This window comes from Perna viridis, chromosome 11, assembly GCF_037379345.1.
Source record: "Perna viridis isolate PV_CMFRI_1.1 ecotype Kerala chromosome 11, ASM3737934v1, whole genome shotgun sequence".
Taxonomy (NCBI): domain Eukaryota; kingdom Metazoa; phylum Mollusca; class Bivalvia; order Mytilida; family Mytilidae; genus Perna; species Perna viridis.
The window spans coordinates 38,955,014-38,973,462 of record NC_142455.1 but is presented as its reverse complement, the minus strand read 5'-3'; the positions used below and the strand labels follow the sequence as shown (position 1 = coordinate 38,973,462).

The following is an 18,449-nucleotide window of genomic DNA, read 5'->3' as shown; positions in this document are numbered from 1 at the left end:
TCTATTAACCTTAATGCGTAAGAGTAATCGTGGAAACCAAGGCCATAGCGGTAATCAAAAGAATGTAATCCAGGAACAAATACCAGAAATGGAAAACAGATATACACAACAAAGAACATAAAGTAACTTAAATCATACATGCAAAGTAACAAAAGTAAATGAGCAACTCGGACTCCACTAAAAACTAGGAGCATCGGTAGGGCAAGTGTCGTCTGTTTTTCTAGAAACACCCGCCCGCCGAGTTGCTCATAAAATGTCAAATCCGTGGAAGACAAACGAGGGAAGGAAAATTACAAAACCCGTTAAATAAATCAGTTTTCATGGTGCTGATGGATACACCATAACGATCCACGAGTTCATGATTACGACTATAAAACTTCTGTAGTGATGACTTCAATCTTGTAGCAACATAACCCTGTTTCAGAAGCCTACTTGTTAGACTTCTAGCGCGATACAAAAAGTCTGCGTAGTTTCGGCAAGTTCTGGCATAACGTATGAGTTGTGATATGAAACTCCATACGCAAAATTTAGTGTTTTTTTTTTCGATGTCCCAAAAAATCTGGTAATTCACAAAAAGATCGGTGCCAGAAATATGTGACCTGATATTAGACTGCGGAAAGTGTGTTGCGTCATAAACATTTTTTATTGATCATTTTCTGTTGTAAACGTTCTACAAAGATTTTTTTTATTTTCGTTTTAAATTATAAATTGATGACTGCTTTTGAAATATTTGTTTAACAAAATGGTGAATTTCTCAACAGGTTGCCGCGAAAGTTTGAGTGTGACCTCCTTTTTTGTGCGAATTTCTATGTGTGCCAACACATGATAATATATTATTCCATTGTATATTTACCGTAATGACTTCCATATAATCATGTTTATTAACGTTCATTCAGTCTTATTTGTAGTGTTTAGTGAAAGTCCGTAACTGACAACCTTCAGGCAATGCAGAATAAATCCTTTAAGACCCCATCACCTTCATCAAGGTTTTACGCATTAAATCTCTTAGAGATCAAGGCACTATATTTTCGTAAACCACAATACGTTCTGAACTTTTTGTTTTGGATTGATTGTTATTTCAAACTACCATAGACATGAAATATGGTTACATATTTGCTTTCCCAAATTAATTGTCTTAATTAATCACAGGCGAAACATAAAAATAAATCACTACCTTCTAAATATTTATTAAAAATATTGTCAGCATGTTTCTTCTACATAAGTTACAGAGGCTGTTCATGGAATAATTATTTCTTTATTGATGAAATATTTCAAATTCAATTCAAGAATGTAGGAAAGTAGACAGTATAAAAAAGAAAGTATAAGGTAGAAAGTACCAATAATATAGAATTTTGAAATATAATAGAAAACTGAAATATATCTATCGCATAACCTTATTATATTTTCCTTTAAATAGAATAATTTTGACAGGCGTATAGTTCTGAATTTCTACTGTTGAAACCATTGAAAACCGAACACTTATTTTTATTTAGTTTGCTACTTCCGGCTAGATCAATATGATGCACAGTTATAATAATTGTCAAATTATTTGAGTAATTATTCAACTTATTACAGCGTAGAAATAGTAAGCATCATATTTTATCATTGAATGTATGTGTAAGTGATAATATTGAAGCTTTTACTCTAATCATTTTATATGCTATTGAATGGAAGTTAGGGAATCATTCTCGGGAATTCACATTGTCACGTGACGAGACTTACAAGCCCTATTGCTAATTTATGAACTTCTTATGCGTTTCTTTTCTTTGAATTTGAACTGCAGTGATTTGTGGTAATTTTAATGTTATCTTTTTTTTTTCAAATGAACATTTATATATCATGTACAACTATTACATTGTTCATATATAATTAAAGAGACTACTTTTTTAAATAACAAGATTTAAATATGCACTTCTTTTAAATAAACATAACTATTATTATTTATTCAATTTTTATGCACTTGAAATAATCCATGAATACCAGTCTTTGTTTAGTCCATGATTTTGTCTATTTAAGAATTTAAAATTAGCGATGCATTTCTAAAAAAAAAAAAAAAAATAATGATAACTTTGAAACTAAAATAATAAAAATGTCATTTCAATTAAAAAGATGGCGTATTTTTATGTGGTATGTTTTAATGAATTTAAAATATTGATTTTTTTTTTATTTGTAATCTTAGAAATGGGATGATTCACAAAAGTGTCAAATCATGGACTTTGGACACAAATAAGGCATTCTTATAAATTGTGACATTATGAACGAGTTAAGAAAAACCTTAAAAAATATATATTAAAAAAACCTATAATATTCAACATCAACTTAATAAGGAAGAAGGAGGTTGGAAGGTTGAAGAATTCTTTGTTGTGTGCGTCTGTTTTCAATGTCAGGTCTTTGTCCCTGGTATACATTCTTTTGATTACCGCTATAACCTTGGTTCCCTTGATTACTCTTTCACTAGCTCCCACGTATTCTTTAATTTAAAAAAAAAAAAAAAAAAAAACATGGGTAACATTCGAATGTGCATTAGCTATATAGCGATTCCATTCATTCCGGGAGAGTGAATGAACATCAAATTCGTATTTAAGTAAACATCTTTTTTTTTTGGTAAGAATCAGGTCAAAAAGGGAAAATCAAAATGCATCTAAAAAACCCTCAAATCTGAAAATAAATTTCACCCAAGGATGTTTTCATTCTATTTGAAAAGATCGCAGCATAAATATATTTGCTCATATTTTTTTTTTAATAAATGAGGTTTTTGACCCTTGAAATGTTCACATTTAGTGCATGAACCTATAACGAAATATGATAAAAGTCGAGTATTGATAAACGGACGGCCCGTGGTAAAACAATAAAATGGAGTCTATGAGATTTATTTCTTATTTTTATATAATGGGATGGTATTAATTGTGGTGTGGTAAAAGGATTTATTTTTTTTCAAATTTTAACTTTTTTGTTTTCATATTTCATCATGTTCAACTTCAATTTATTCATTACACGATGACATGTCTGTTCATCTTGTGCTGGTATGTTATTGTTATGTTATGATACTGGATCATATCCTGGGAAAAATCATCTTGATTTGAAATATCACTTTTTCCTCCATTCCATCTAAAAAATCATCATTATATTTGTCTTACATTACCAAAAAGGTATCATTAAACAATTGTATTTTGACATTAATCAACGTAATCAGGCAAGTAAGGTAGAGAGCTCGTTATTATTCATAAATGAACAACTGACAGGATGTTTTTTTGTCAAAGCAAATATTTCAGTTTCTAAGATTTTCGCAGTCTTAGATTTTTGTCTCATATATTAAAATATATTCCTTTTACACAAGAAGAAAAACCAAGTTTAAATTCTGAATAAAACACCTTTTATTATTGCTTTAAATCAATGTTCATTATTTTATTCTTTCAGTGTACTTCTTATAGCATGGTACTGTATTCTATCGATATTTGTCATCACTGATGAAAAATTTTTGTTCTTTTATAACGGTGACGCGTTCAGAAACTTGTCTGATATTTCGAATAATGAAACAAAAGAAGCTGTTGAAGACAACGGTAAAACGAAGAAGTCGCCAGTTATACGAGAACCATTACATTTTAATTGCAAAAACCGTGATTGTATATCCTACCAGCTGATAATACTTGTTAAATCATTTGTGTTGAATTATGGTAAAAGGATGGCCATAAGAAATACATGGGGGAATGATAAACGGTACCTAGTGCGAACAATATTCATTCTGGGAGAATTGCCAACTGAGGATATTTTACTCGGCAAAGAATTACATTTATGCAATGATATTCTATTATTGGGCATAGAAGATAGGTATGACAATTTAGTGTACAAAACGATTTATGCTATGAATTGGATTAAAGAAAATGAAATTAAATCACGTTTTTTTCATTTTATTGATGATGACCGGATTCTAAATGTAAATAACTTGTTACTTGCTGCAGATAAATTGTTATCTGTTAGTGACATAAAGATCATTGGACACAAAATAACATGGTCAAAACCAAGAAGAAGACCCCTGAAAGGAAAGAATGTTATAACTATTGGTGAATATCCTTACTTTTATTATCCACCATATATAATTGGTGGAACAATGTTAACAAATTTCATTACTATTTTAACTATTGTTCAAGGTTTTCCATTGGTAAAACTAATTCCTGTAGAAGATTGCTATATTGGAATGGTTTCATATACAATGTCAATAGACTTAGTTCACGAATCTGGGTTTTGTCCGACATATGTATCTTCTAGCTTTATGCATAAATATATTTCATCACCTGGATATGATCAAGCATATAAAATGTTATATGCATGGGACAGAATGCACAAACTAGCACTGTGAAAACATATAAATGCAATTTTCGTTTAAATGTGTTTTCCTGATACTGTTTCGGTTACAACATCCCTATTTATTTTATCTATTTTAGACGTTTTGTCGTTTATTAAATCTTATCAAGATTCAATGAGAACAAGTCTACAGTCTTTGCATTGGACAGACTGACCAATAAACGTGTGAGTGTGTGTGTGTGTGTGTGTGTGTGTGTGTGTGTTTAATATGCATGATAAGCAACATCCAATAGTTATTGATGTCCTTCATCATACCTGAAAACATGAGTTTACTCTTTCATCAAATAATTTGTTTACGAAATGACCTTAAAATACCTTCTGAAACAATACTAAAGAATCAAAACAGAATAACAATCAAGGATTCCAAGAACATTAGCAAACAATTGGAAACGGAAGAAATTAAGTGGTCAACATATAATATAAAGACATCAGAAAATGTACAATAACAATGTTCATTTAATTTAAGGATAAGGAAGTGAAATGCGGTAAGCGTCAAATTCTGTAGGTTGGTTGCCAGTCCGACTTTATTTCATTTAATCAAATTGTGATGACCACCATTAAAATTTGTAGTGATGCCATTTACAAAACCAGACGATATATTAGTGTTTATTAAATAAGGGTAACAACAAAATTACCGAACAAAAATCTGATCAATAATCACGTCAATTCCAAATTCAGTGTGCAAATCAGTGTACAAACCATAAACAGCCAGAAATTACACCGTTATGTTTAATAAAAGCTAAAAAAAATTCAAATAAATATTTCAATAAACAAAACCAAGATAAATTTATAAATTTATTTTGACAATAATAAAAACATTACAAAAAATAATGACACAATATCCAACTAACAACTTCTCTACCTCTCTAAAACAAACTATAAAAGCATATTAGGTCAATGCATTCTACTGTGCAATATAAGGTGTTTACTCAAAGTTCAAAATACAAGTATGACACTTATTGGACTTTCACTCTTAACATAATATTAAAGTTTCATGTCTTTAATCCTTGTTATTGACTTATATAAATATTCTAATAAATAACACCCGTTGTATCGTTGAATTATACCGGCTAGTAGGATTATCAAACTGTTTCTCCAATTACAGTGGCATACCTTGTCTCAGCTGTCCATTGAATTTTAGCGTCAACACATAACCTATTTGTTTGGCTCATAGTAGTAACTGTTCGTTGTATCTAGACGTACATGCTATTCAATTAATCATTCAATTAATTATAAAAAAAATCCGAAGAATAAAATGATTTTTTTTAAAGTAAGCAAGGGAACCACGATTCTAGCGGAAACCAAAGGCATGTTATCCAGGGACAAAGACCAGACATGGAAAGCAGACACAAACAACAAGGAACATTAAATAACCAAAATAATACATACAAAAAAAAAAATAAAAGTAATTCAGCAAATTCTGTCCTAAAGATAAATGATACCTTTGGTATAAATCGTACCTAATCTAATCTAATCTGAGTTGAAAGTGTTGCTGACATATCGCCAACTGAAACATAATAACGCATAGCATCACATGTTAAGTGTATTATTTAATCGTTGTGTTTTGATGGATGAGCGGAAATGTGAATTAATATAATTTTAACGTTACTACTAAAAATACTCATTTTATCCGAACAACATATTGTGCCTATGCGTTGTTATGTCAGAGTTCTAGGTACTCCAATTAAGAAATTTCACGATCATTTTAAACTACGATGCTACATGGAAAGAGAAATGTATTATTTGCTTTTTAGGCATGTTTACCATAGGACTTTTTTTCTCTTTACACTTTAAACAATATAACGACAATCGATGTAAATTAAATAGTCAGGTAAATGCGTCCGCTGGTACAGATATACTTTAAAATATGGAAGATTTGATTTATATTGTAAGGACAGCAAAGGCAATGGACGACAAAAGACCTATTATGTTAACTTTAGTCAATGATGGTTATTACCCACTAGCCTTTAATTGGTTATGTCATACAATGAATATTCATTCACAAGTGAGTATTTTTCCTTGCTTTAATCATTGCACTTTAGTGTTTTCAGTTCTCTTTATATGTGCATTATAAAGAGCAACAACGATGAATGCAAAACCTCAAAAAGGTGTAAAGACAAATGCAAATATCAAACGATTACAAAACATTGAAAGAGTAATCAAGGGAACCAAGGTTACAGCGGTAATCAAAAGAATGTAATCCAGGGATAAAGATCAGACATGGAAAACAGACATTCACAACACAGAACATAGAGTTACTTAAATCATAAATACAAAGTATCAAAAGCAAATGAGCAACTCGGACTCCACTAAAAACTGGGAGCATGGACCAGATGCACCGGTAGGGTAAGCGTCCGCTGCTTTTCTAGAAACACTCGCCGATTAGAATTATTGTTTAACAAACTAAAAATGGCAATATTAGTGTCATGTTGGTGGTTGAAACACTCATATTTCAGTCAGAAATCATCACTATCCATAAAAGGTTATGACCAAAGAACTTGTTACCATCAGAAGCAAGGTGAATTAGAATCTACTTGTAAGCAATGCGTTGACCTGACTGAGAATTGGAATGAAATGTAACAAGATACCGACAACATAAATGAGCTTACCCAGTCTGTTAAATCCAATGGAAAGAACAAAAACCCATTTAAGTTGCTACCATATGAGAAACAAGCCCTAAACCACCGACACCTTGTTTATCAAAATATTGGAATTCATTTTTCATGATTTGGTGTTCCACTGGTGATTCATACAGACGAAGGAACCAATTTTGAAAGTGATTTCTTTAAATCTGTTTGCAATTTACTAGATATAACCAAAACACGAACAACTCGATACCACCCAGCTTCCAAAGTATGATTGAGAGGTTCAATAGAACCCTCGGAGGCATGATAAAAAAGGTTGTCAAAGCTACCGATTCGGATATCTAGATAAATTTTCTATTATCAGCCTATCGTAACGCACCACGCCGAGCAACTATTCGCCAAATTATATGATATTTGGCAGAGAGATCAGCCAACCTGCAGATTCATTATTCCCACTTCCTATTCAATCAACAGATGGAAATGAAACTACAGCAACCACAGCCTATACAGAAAAGCTCCGTCAATCTTTTAAGAACACATATGATATTGCAAAACACCATCTAAAAAAGAACATTGAGAGAGCGACAAAAGACCATGACACTAGACTGACAAAACACCAATATACAACCGGTACTCTTGTGGACAGGTTTGACATACGTTCAAATCTCCTTTAATTGGTCACTATCTAGTTAAAAAAAAGGTCCTCAGTCCTGTTGTATATGAGATTCGCCATATGTCAAGAAAGGAAGTCGTTCATTATGATCGCCTTCAACCATGCAACAGAGACATATCTGATTGGCCTGAAGCAAAAAACCAATAAATAAACATAAACAATTAAAAATAACATTTGACCAGATTCCAAATATCCTTCATTTTTTTCAGAATGCCAACTGACACCTACCATTGCTCTAAGTGCACCTTTTCAGGATCAAAATTCAAAAGTATAAAGCACATATTCCAGACCATCAAGTTCCATATATTTGTAACAAGTACCATTTCAAAGCTCCAACAGAATGTAAATAGAAACACCATGCAGAATCAATGTTTGCTCTAGCTCATGAGAAACACACCTATTCATACAGCAAGGGCCCAGCAGTATCAGGAAAACAAAATTCCAAAAAGTCTAAACCTAAGTCTGCTAAGAAACAAAATTTAGAAGAACCAGAATGAGAGGAACACGTTGTGCCTGATTATGAAGAAACCATCAATGAGGAAATTGTGGAGGAAGTTTTCGTAGACAAAGAAAACCAAGACCTAATCAAACTCAGGAAAGAGTTTGAAAAAGAAAAGAATGAATTAAAAAGGTTGGATTAACTTGAATTGAATGATCCTCATATTAAAAGATCTAGCTGAACGATGTGCCAACTTTTGGATAATATCAGTTATAAAGTTAGCCTCATGAGATTGAAAGAATGGGTCACCAAGTAGAAGAGTACAATACGTCCCAATTGGAACGCCTATTTTTTGCTAAAAACGCGTCCATCACACTGAACACATATGTTTTTTTTTTTTTTTTTTTTTTTTTTTTTTCTGTGTTTTTTCGGAGTAAAAACGATGTGTAAAGTGTTTTAGACGGGATTTCAACTGAGTATTGGGAATAGAACTACAAAGAGTTGGAAAAAAAAAACATAGGTTTAATGCAATTTTATTCTGATAATGATTTTCATATCACAACTCATATGTTATGACAGAGCTTGCCAAAACTTGTTCATATCACAACTCATACGTTAATACAATTATAAGTTATACTTTATTGCCGACACTAGGCAGACTTTTTGTATTGCGCTAGAAGTCTTACTAATAAGCTTTTGGAACAGGGTTATGTTTGCTACGAGATTGAAGTAATCTCTACCGAAGTTTATCATCGTCATCTTGAACTCGTGGATTGTTATGATGTATCCATCAGCACCATGAAAACTGATTTATTCAACGAGTCATAGTTTGCCTTTCCTCGTGTGTCTACCCCGGACTTGACTTTTTATATGAGCAACTCTGCGGGTGTTTCTACAAAAAGCAGAGGACGCTTACCCTACCGGTGCAGCTGGTCCATGCTCCCAGTTTTTAGTGGAGTCCGAGTTGCTCATTTACTTTTGTTACTATGTGTGTATGATTTTAGTTACTTTATGTTCTCTGTTGTGTATGTCTGTTTTCCATGTCTGGTCTTTGTCCCTGAATTACATTCTTTTGATTACGCTATAACCTTGGTTCCCTTGATTACCCTTTCAATAGGTGGTTTCTGGAAGATTTTTCAGGATCCACTTTGAATTAATACCTCTACGAGAGTAACAAGTGTCATGGTAGAATTGGAGACCCTCTTTGACAGCTCTGAGTATAAAATTCATTTTTTTTTTTAAATGTTTGGTGGTACAATTTGTAAGTCCAGCTATGTACCGTTGTTTGTATGGATTTTTGTGAAGTTTAGAAAGGGCAGAAATGGGTTCGAATCCCGCTGAAATAAATACAAAAGTCTATGGTACACCAACAGTCTGGAATCGATGCGATGCTGCAAATTTGGTCGCTTCCTCAGCGGGATTTGAACCTTTAAGATGAATGAGTGTGTGTGATTGCCTATTGCATACTCAAGTGACTATTAGCGGCGTATAATATTTTTTTGTTGATAGTAAAACATTAATACTAAAGCCTTGATATATTGATCTTCGTGTAGAGATATAACTCAAAACGTTGACAAACACTGTAAGAAAAGTAAACAATACACAATATGGAATAACTTATTTCTTTTATTTTTTTTTTTTTAAAGACCGGTGCACCTGGTCCATGCTCCCAGTTTTTAGTGGTGTCCGAGTTGCTGATTTGCTTTTGTTACTTAATATGTATGATTTTAGTTACTATATTTCCTTTGTTGTGTTCGGCTAAAATTCGGATATTGTAAAGTTTCTTTCGTTAGAGGTCCAGTACTCATTAATGGTACTATGACTGTTTTTAAGTCGAAAGTAGTTTGTAAGGGCAAAGAGAGATATGTTACTTTTTTCATTATATTGTACTTTTTAAGGCCACTTCTTGGAATATTGTGATTATGTTGGTAGCTTAGCTTGTATCAAAGTTATACCTCCATCCTCTTAAATCATTTTAGTTGACCAAGACATTTCTGTGAAGATTCTCTTCATCTGAATAATTGCGCCTTAGACAAAGTGCTTGACTACATGGTAAACTCTTAGTTAGGTGGGAAAAAACTACAGCTCATGGGTATAAGGTATTGATGGGTGTCTGTTGGTTTGAAGTATAAGTCTGTTAACAACTCAGACCCACACGAAAAACCAAAATAATCTCGTTCTGCGTACCTTCGGCCAGCTAGACTATATGAAAATAAATCTTTTTTACCGGCCAAGTGATTTTTGTTGTATGGCTGTTCCATTCTCCTTGTTACTTAATACATGATGTATATTAGTACAGACCAGCTCATTGTTATGTAGGTTAGAGAATCAAATTAACGATACATGTCACATTAAATAAATATAATACGTTCGTCTCAGAGGGTGACAAATATATTCACTACACGGCTCCATCTGACCATGGACTGACTGTATATCAAACGACTGAGAATGTTTTGATGATCAAGATACGAAATGTATAAGTTTGACTATGATACTTCAGATCATTGTGATATAGTTACTTTTTATATGTGCACATGATGACTTATTTCAATAAAGATGAAAAGGGCTTTGACTTAATCTAGGCGGTGATGCTATACATGTCAAAACAATACGAGTTCTAGTCCCACAGAGGGAATAACAACAATATGCATAGATGAAGGATGGTTTTTAAGAGTTATCAATCAAGGGAACCAAGATTACAGCGGTAATCAAAAGAATGTAATCAAGGGACAAAGATCAGACATGGAAAACAGACATACACAACAAAGAACATACAGAAAACTAAAATCATACATACAAAGTAACAAAGGGTTTTCAATGTTAATATCTGAGCATGACGTACAGATTGTATACCTAGGTACACATATACAGTTCTTGGTAAAGATTCCTCATACTTTGTAAACACAAATTGCAATCATCTTCCAGGTATACAGAGGAAGATCTAAACAAAGTGATGGAATTCTCAATCAACAAAATATTTGTCCAGTGTGGTGGACGCGTTTTCCAACAAACGGTCGGCATTCCAATGGGAACGAATTGTGCTCCACTACTTGCTTACATATTTCTCCACACTTATGAGGCTGACTTTAAAGCAGCTCTGATTCGAAAGAAAGGATATCATTTAGGTAAATCCTTTAAATCTCAGTTTCAGCTATACAGTATTGTCTTTAGACAATCCTAACAAACCAGCTCCTGCGTATGGAGTGTTCATGCGTTATGCCAGAGCTTGCCGAAACTACGCCGGCTTTTGGTATCGCGCTAGAATTCTAACAAATAGGTTTCTGGAACATGGATATGTTGCTACAAAGCTGAAGTCAACCCTTCAAAAGTTTTATGGTCGTCATCATGAATTCGTAGATTCGAGGATCGTTATGGTGTATCCATCTGCGCCATAAAAATTGATTTTTTCAACGTGTCATAGTTTTCCTTTCCTCCTTTGTCTACTCCGGACTTGACATTTATGAAAACCTCGGGGGTTGTTTCTGGAAAAGCAGATGATGCTTACCCTACCGGTACACCTGGTCCATTCACCCGGTTTTTGGTGGAGTCCGAGTCGGCCATATTCCTATGTTATCATGTGTGTATGATTTTAGTTAATTCGTGTCCTTTGTTGTGTGTGTTTGTTTTCCATGTCTGGTCTTTGTCCCTGGATTGCATTTTTTTATTGCCGCTGTGGCCTTGCTTCCCTTGGTTGTTCTTTTACATTAGAGGGAATTGTCCTACCACAACACTTGTTACTCCCGTAGTGATATTTATTCAATGTGGATCCTGAAAAATTCGAAAGATCTTTTCGAGACAATCAGTTCAAGGCTATTATCTGCATGTAATAGCAATAAAACCTATATTTTTGTTTCAACACTGTATCCGTCTATTCCACATACGCAGTTAAAAACATTAAACATCGTTGTTTTTTTTTTCAAAAAAAGATGGTACACCTAGATACAAATATTAAGCTCTTGGTAGAGATTCATCATACTTCGCAAAATTTAATTCCAAATCATTTTCCAAATATACAGAGGAAAATGTTTACAAAATGCTGGAATTTTTGATCGACTACATAATTGTCCAGTGTGATGGACGTGTTTTTTCAACAAAAGTCGACATTCCAATGAGAATAAATTGTGCTCCGTTACTTGCTGACCTTTTTCTTCACTCTTATGAAGCTGACTTTATAGCTCGTCTGATCCGAAAGAAAGATTATCTTTTAGGTAGATCCTTTAATCTCAGTTTTCGCTATATAGATGCTAATTTCGAGGATTTGATACATCGCATCTACCCCCAAGAGATCGAGATAAATGATACTACAGACACTGTAGATTCAGTCTCATATCGTGACCTAAACTTAGAAATCGATGATAAAGGAAAACTATTGACCAAACAAACGTGAAATTATTCATTCAAATTGCACGACTTTCCTTTCATCTATAGCAATATCCATTCAGCACCTGCGTATAGAGTTTGCATATCATACGTTATGCCAGAGCTTACCGAAACTACACAGACTGTTGGTATCGCGCTAGAACTCTAACAAATAGACTTCGGGAACAAGGTTATGTTGCTACAAGATTGAAGTCATCATCACTACAGAAGTTTTATTGTCGTCACCATGAACTCTTGGATCGTTATGGTGTATCCATCTGCATCATGAAAACTGATTTATTCAACGGGTCATAGTTTTCCTTTCCTCGTTTGTCTACCCTGGGCTTAACTTTTTATCAGCAACTCGATGGGTGTTTCTAGAAAAGGAGAGGGCGCTTACTCTACCGGTGCACCTGGTCCATGTTTCCAGTTTTTAGTGGAGCAGGTGCACTGACAGGGTAAGTGACTACTGGGTTGGTGAATAACCTCAGATACATCAGGTCCACGAGCAGTGGTATCGACCCAGTCGTTAAAAAAAATACCAGTTTTATATATTGTACGTTTCGATATGCTGTACACGTATTTCAAGGAGTTGCCTCTCATCAGCAGCATTAACATTAAATATGTAGGAAGATCATGGTCAAAATATCAGTTGTATACAAGAAGTACTTATGATCAAACCTATCGAAAGAGGAAGCCAAATCCATCACCGAGGGATTCTACCATATGCCACACAAGGAATGAAGCCTCGGTGTTTTACGTAGTTTAATCTTTGGAATACTGCACAATTTCAATAAAAGGGTAGATAAAATGTGATATTATTCGGGGTCAGACAAGTCGACTTTATAAATAACTCGTCGGAATATTGTTTTAAAAATGAATCATAAAGTCGAACAAGAATAAATTATGTTACCATAGTGCCAAACATTATATTCATGAATAATCTTATCATGATAACATGATATTAACTGTTTGTATTTATATTTATAAGAAAACAAAACAAAACGTCTGAAAATTTCCTTAACATATTGAATGTGAAATACAAGCAAAGTTTTTGTATGAATAATGAATATCAAAGGAGATCAGAATTGTTCGCACCCTCACAATCTGCAGAAGTATGCCAATTTTGAGAAATTGGACTGAAATTATTGTGTTAAAGCCGGGCATACGATGCTTATTTTGACATGTTTTACATTTTAAACAATAATATAGGACCATAAAGGTACTTTCAAGTATTGGCACTCATTTAATGTCCACAAAATATATCATTTTCAAGAATTTTAACATTTGTTTCCATAGGTTTAGACTAATAGTCGTATTAAAAGTGTTGACACACATACACTTTGTAAAAATATGTCATTTTGAAGATTGTTGACTAAAATATGAGTGTCGCAACCAGCAGCCGGATACTAATATTGCCATTTTAAATAGTGTAAATACTAAGTTTGGACCTTTATTGAAATTAGAATCGTTCACACCCTTACAATCTGTAGAAGTATGTCATTTTTGAGGAATTGGACTGAAATTAATGTGTCAAAGCCAAACATATGATGCTCATTTTCAAAAGAATAATTTGAGACCATAAAGGTCATTTCAAGTATTCGCACTCATTCAATTTGCACAAAATATGTCATTTTCATGAATTTGATCTGAAATATATGTATCACAGCCAATCAACATAAAACTGACATAGACAATTTTAGCATTTTTTAAAAATTATTTTAAACTAATGGGTATGTTAAAAGTGCTCTGCAAAGAGTAATCAAGGGAACCAAGGTTATAGCGGTAATCAAAACTGTAAACCAGGGAAAGGAAAAAAGACATACACAACAAAGAACATACAGCAACTAAAATCATACATAGAAAGTATCAAAAGCACATGAACAATTCGGAGTCCACTAAAAAACTGGAAGTATGGACCAGGTGCACCGGAAGGGTAAGCGTCCTCTGCTTTTCTAGAAATATCCGCCGAGTTACTCATAAAAAGTCAAGTCCGGGGTAGACAAACGAGGAAAGGAAAACTATGACCCGTTGAATAAATCAGTTTTCAAGGTGTAGAATGATACACTATAACGACCCACGAGTTCTTGATGACGACCTTAGAACTTATGTAGTGATGACTTCAATCTTGTAGCAACATAACCCTCTTCCACAAGTCTATTTGTTCTAGTGCGATACAAAAAGACTGCGTAGTTTCGGCAAGCTCTGATATAACGTATGACATGTTTAAGTGATTTTTGTAAGCATTTTTATTTGTTAGCATATAAAGCACAATCAAATTGTGTAGTTAAAATGTTGATTTTCTACTTTTCCAGAAAAAAAAAACTGCCTTTCAGTAAAAAAAATGTGTTTTTCATTGCTTAATTTACCTAGTAGGTTAGAAAGCAAGAGATGAATAAAATAAGTAAATTTTACAGTTTTGTTTATGTATTGGGGATATGTTTTTTTTTATAAGAAACACACTTCTTTATCAAACTAATGGTGAGAGAGATCAAGGATTATAGTGGAAACTAAAAGAATGTAATCCACAGACAAAGACAGGCATGGATAACTGACACACAACCAAGAATAAAAAATAACTGAAATATTATACAGCAGTCCCCCTTTCTAGGGGCCCCTCATTTGAAAGACCACTCCTTTCTCCTGGCCGGCCATATTTCTCTTGCATTAACTCTTTTATATACTAATTAACCCTTTTTGACGGCCACCCGTTTTCGGCCAAAAATATCCTTTGTCCTCTCAAAAACAACCATGCTGTTGTTTATTGACATTTTTGATAACAATGATAAACCAGAAATTTGAGACCGGATGTTCAATAGTTTGACCTGAAAGGTTAAAGTTACACTTCTGTTATTGCACAATTGGTAAACAAAGTTGACATCTGTTAAAAAAATAAAAGTGTTGACACTCGAAAACAAAGTTAAAGTCATTAAATTAACTGGAAAGGGTCACAGTTTGAGGAAGCTGGCGGAAGATTTTAAGATGTGTAAAATGCAAATTCAAAATATTATTCGAAAAAAGGAGAACATTTTAATTATGAAAACAGTCTGACAGTAGTTCATTTTTCAAAGTAAATCTGATACAATGTACATGTTCAAGTTCTTTTAATGAATGCATCTTATGTTTAAAGACATTGTTATATTTTAATGTGTCATACTTGCATTTTAAACAGATTATAAAAGGCATTTTAATATAAAACATGTAACCGACATTATCTGGATTATACATAAAGATCCTACAAAAGAAAAGCAAATCTGTTACATAAGGTACATTTTGTATATATTTTCAGCCATTTTGATTTTCAGATCAATTCCTTTACAGAGACCCCCCCTTTTGTAAAGCTTCTTTTATGTTGCAAATGGGTTGTTCTCTGAAGAATGGGACTACTGTACATGCAAGGTAAAAAAGAAGTAAATGAGCATCTAAGACTCCACAAAAACTGGAAGCATAACCATAGTGCACTGATATGGTAAGCATCCTCTGTTTTTCTAGCAACACCCGCTGAGTTGCTCATAAAAAGTCAATTCAGGGAAGAAGAAAAAAGAAAGAAAAACTATTGGCATTTTGTACAAATAAGTATTCATTGTGCAGATGGAATCACCACAAGTTCATGACAGCCATAAGCAATATGATTTTATTTTGTTCAGTTTTCATTATTTATGGATTGAACTGCATTGAATTTATGTCTTTTTTTTTCAGGAGGGAAAAAAAGCTGTCTTCCATGATGTGTTCAGTGATTGTAATATTCCCAGACAAGGGTCAAACTAAAGTATGAGACCTTTGTAATTATTTATTTGTGTCATAAAATGGATGTATTTTGTGCAAAAAAAAAAAAAAAAAAAAAAAAAAAAAAAAAAAACTTTTCCTATTTGTTCACCCAGGGGAATTGAGGACAAATAACATTTATTTTCCTGCATTAGGTTGACCAGTCATGTACCCTGTACAAATGAAAGGAAGAAGAACTTTGGAATAACAGATTGGTATACTGACACAGTTTGTAATGAGCATTTTCCTCTCTCAGATTTTTAAAGGATAAAAGTTAAAAAAAAAAGTTTTTTTTTTTATTTTAGAAAATACATAGAATATGAAATTTTGATAGATTGCGTATTACAAATGAGTGTGGAAAAAAAGAACTGCTGAACTTCTGGTACCTTTAAACTTCTGTATGAATGGCAATTCATGTCACAATAAGGATATTTCTATAACAATGCTTTTTTGCTCACTTGGCGTCCGTCGTCGTCGTCGTGGACACATTTTAAAATATCTTCTCCTCTAAAACTACTAAACTGACAGGTTTTAAACTTGGCATGATTGTTCCTTAGGGTGTTTTGCACAAAATTGTTGTTGGGATTTTTTATCATTGAAAAAACAATGCTGTTACTAAGAATAAAACATAGGGGTCAGTTATCTGTTTTTTGCAAATAACTCAAAACTCGTTGCCTTTAGCAAATATCCATCATGGATAAAATTGTTCAGCATCATGAGATAAACCTATGCCAAAATTTTCAAAACGATTGGTCAACTGATGTAGGAGTTACGGCCCCTGAAACAGTTTTTGTTTTTTGATTTTTTGCATGCGCAACTTTGAAAATCTTCTTTTCAAAATCCATTGCACAGAATTCAATGAAATCTGGCATTTATGTTTTTTAGGGTATTCCACACAAAATGATTGTTGGAATTGTTGATTCATGAAAAAGCATTGCTGCCGTTACTAAAAATAGAACATAGGTTCAGATGGCAATTTTTTTTGCAAATAGCTCAAAAATCGTTGCTTTTAGCAAATTTCTGTCTGGGTAATATTGTTTAGCATTATGAGACAAACCTATGACAAAATTTTCGAAACGATCGGTCAACTGATGTTGGAGTTTCGGCCTCTGAAACAGTTTTTTTTATATTTTCGCATATGCAACTTTGAAAATCTGCTTCTCAAATTCATTTTACAGAATTCAATGAAAGTTGGCATACGTGTTCCTTAGGGTATCCAACACAAATTGACCGTTGGGATTATTGATTCATGAAAAAAGATTACCGCCATTATTAAAAAAAATAACATAGTGGTCTGATAGCACCTTTTTGCAAATAACTCAAAAACCGTTGCCTTTACCAAAATGGGTAAAAATGTTAAGCATCATGAGATGGACCTATGCTGAAATTGTCAAAACCATTCATTGACTAATGTAGGAGTTACGACCCCTGAAACAGTTTATTTGTTCTTTGTTGTTTTTTTTTTTTTTCACATGTACAACTTTGAAAATCTTCTTCTCTAAAACCATTTAAGATCATTGAATGAAAATCAACATAATAGTTCTTTAGTGTATTATGCTTAAAATGACTGTTGTGGTTTTAATCCTTGAATAGATATGACTGCCTATACTAAAATGGAACTTAGGGGTCATAAGACAGTTTTTTTGAAAAAAAAATAAAAATGGTTGCCTTTAGCCAAATTTTGGTTCAGGTCATGCAAATGCTATGAAAAGCATTTCCTGCATTTGACAGTTTAGTTGATTATAACTTAGCCTGTCTCATTCCTCAAGTTTTTCAAATAAGCAAATGGTTAACCAGGTGAGCGATTCATGCTCTCTTGAGCCTCTAGTTTCTATCGTGATAGTTTTAACTACTTACTGGAATTAACATTAAAGTAATTGGTAGTAGCATTTGTTTAAAGTATTACAACACTTTGAGGGAATGGGGTTATTTATATAATTTAAAGTATGTTTCTCGCAAGTATCATGATACTTGTTAATAGTGTAATGATAATTGTTGAAAGTATTTGTATTCCACTTATTTTAAATAAATTGAAAAAAATATATGTTGCCATTCCCCTATCTTTTACCTTTACTTTTGGACATCACTTACCAAAATACATCCACGTTTTTTTTAACACCCTTAGCAGAGTTACTCTATTTTCAACAAAGATATTTGAGCAAATTGACCAATAAGTGGTCAAATACCAATGACAATGTTTACAGTTGGTCCTTCGATAGGCCTCAAAGTTATTTAACTCTAATGTCTTAAAGTGAATTAATATGTC

The 18,449-nt window shown here is 33.0% G+C and overlaps 1 protein-coding gene and 1 long non-coding RNA gene across 7 annotated transcripts; both read left to right on the top strand.

Moving 5' to 3' along the window:
- Nucleotides 1-1,720: 1,720 nt before the first annotated feature.
- LOC148604012 (beta-1,4-mannosylglycolipid beta-1,3-N-acetylglucosaminyltransferase brn-like) lies at nucleotides 1,721-8,174 on the top strand. Of its 6 annotated transcripts, XR_015916444.1 has the most exons (3): nucleotides 2,341-2,365; nucleotides 3,418-6,367; nucleotides 7,830-8,174. XR_015916444.1 is itself a non-coding variant. In XM_088552133.1 (2 exons), the coding sequence occupies exons 1-2, from the start codon at nucleotides 1,752-1,754 to the stop codon at nucleotides 4,355-4,357; spliced, it is 981 nt and encodes a 326-aa protein (XP_088408259.1). In that variant the 5' UTR covers nucleotides 1,721-1,751; the 3' UTR covers nucleotides 4,358-4,487. The 6 variants fall into 6 exon arrangements, 5 of the variants coding, with proteins under 5 accessions (XP_088408259.1, XP_088408261.1, XP_088408264.1 ...); XM_088552133.1 differs by lacking the exons at nucleotides 2,341-2,365; nucleotides 7,830-8,174 and adding an exon at nucleotides 1,721-1,792 and having other exon boundaries at nucleotides 3,418-4,487; XM_088552135.1 differs by lacking the exons at nucleotides 2,341-2,365; nucleotides 7,830-8,174 and adding an exon at nucleotides 1,989-2,127 and having other exon boundaries at nucleotides 3,418-4,487.
- A 1,792-nt stretch (nucleotides 8,175-9,966) lies between these two features.
- LOC148604011 (uncharacterized) lies at nucleotides 9,967-18,362 on the top strand. Its single transcript, XR_015916445.1, has 3 exons — nucleotides 9,967-10,374; nucleotides 10,985-11,184; nucleotides 16,118-18,362. It is a non-coding gene; the product is annotated as an uncharacterized LOC148604011 (long non-coding RNA).
- The last annotated feature ends 87 nt before the right edge of the window (nucleotides 18,363-18,449 follow it).

Bases quoted from the DNA above. Each gene is read 5' to 3' on its own strand.
- LOC148604012 (XM_088552133.1), top strand. From the start codon at position 1,752: ATGCGTTTCTTTTCTTTGAATTTGAACTGCAGTGATTTGTG. The intron at 1,793-3,417 runs GTAATTTTAATG...TTATTCTTTCAG, and splicing joins TTGAACTGCAGTGATTTGTG to TGTACTTCTTATAGCATGGT.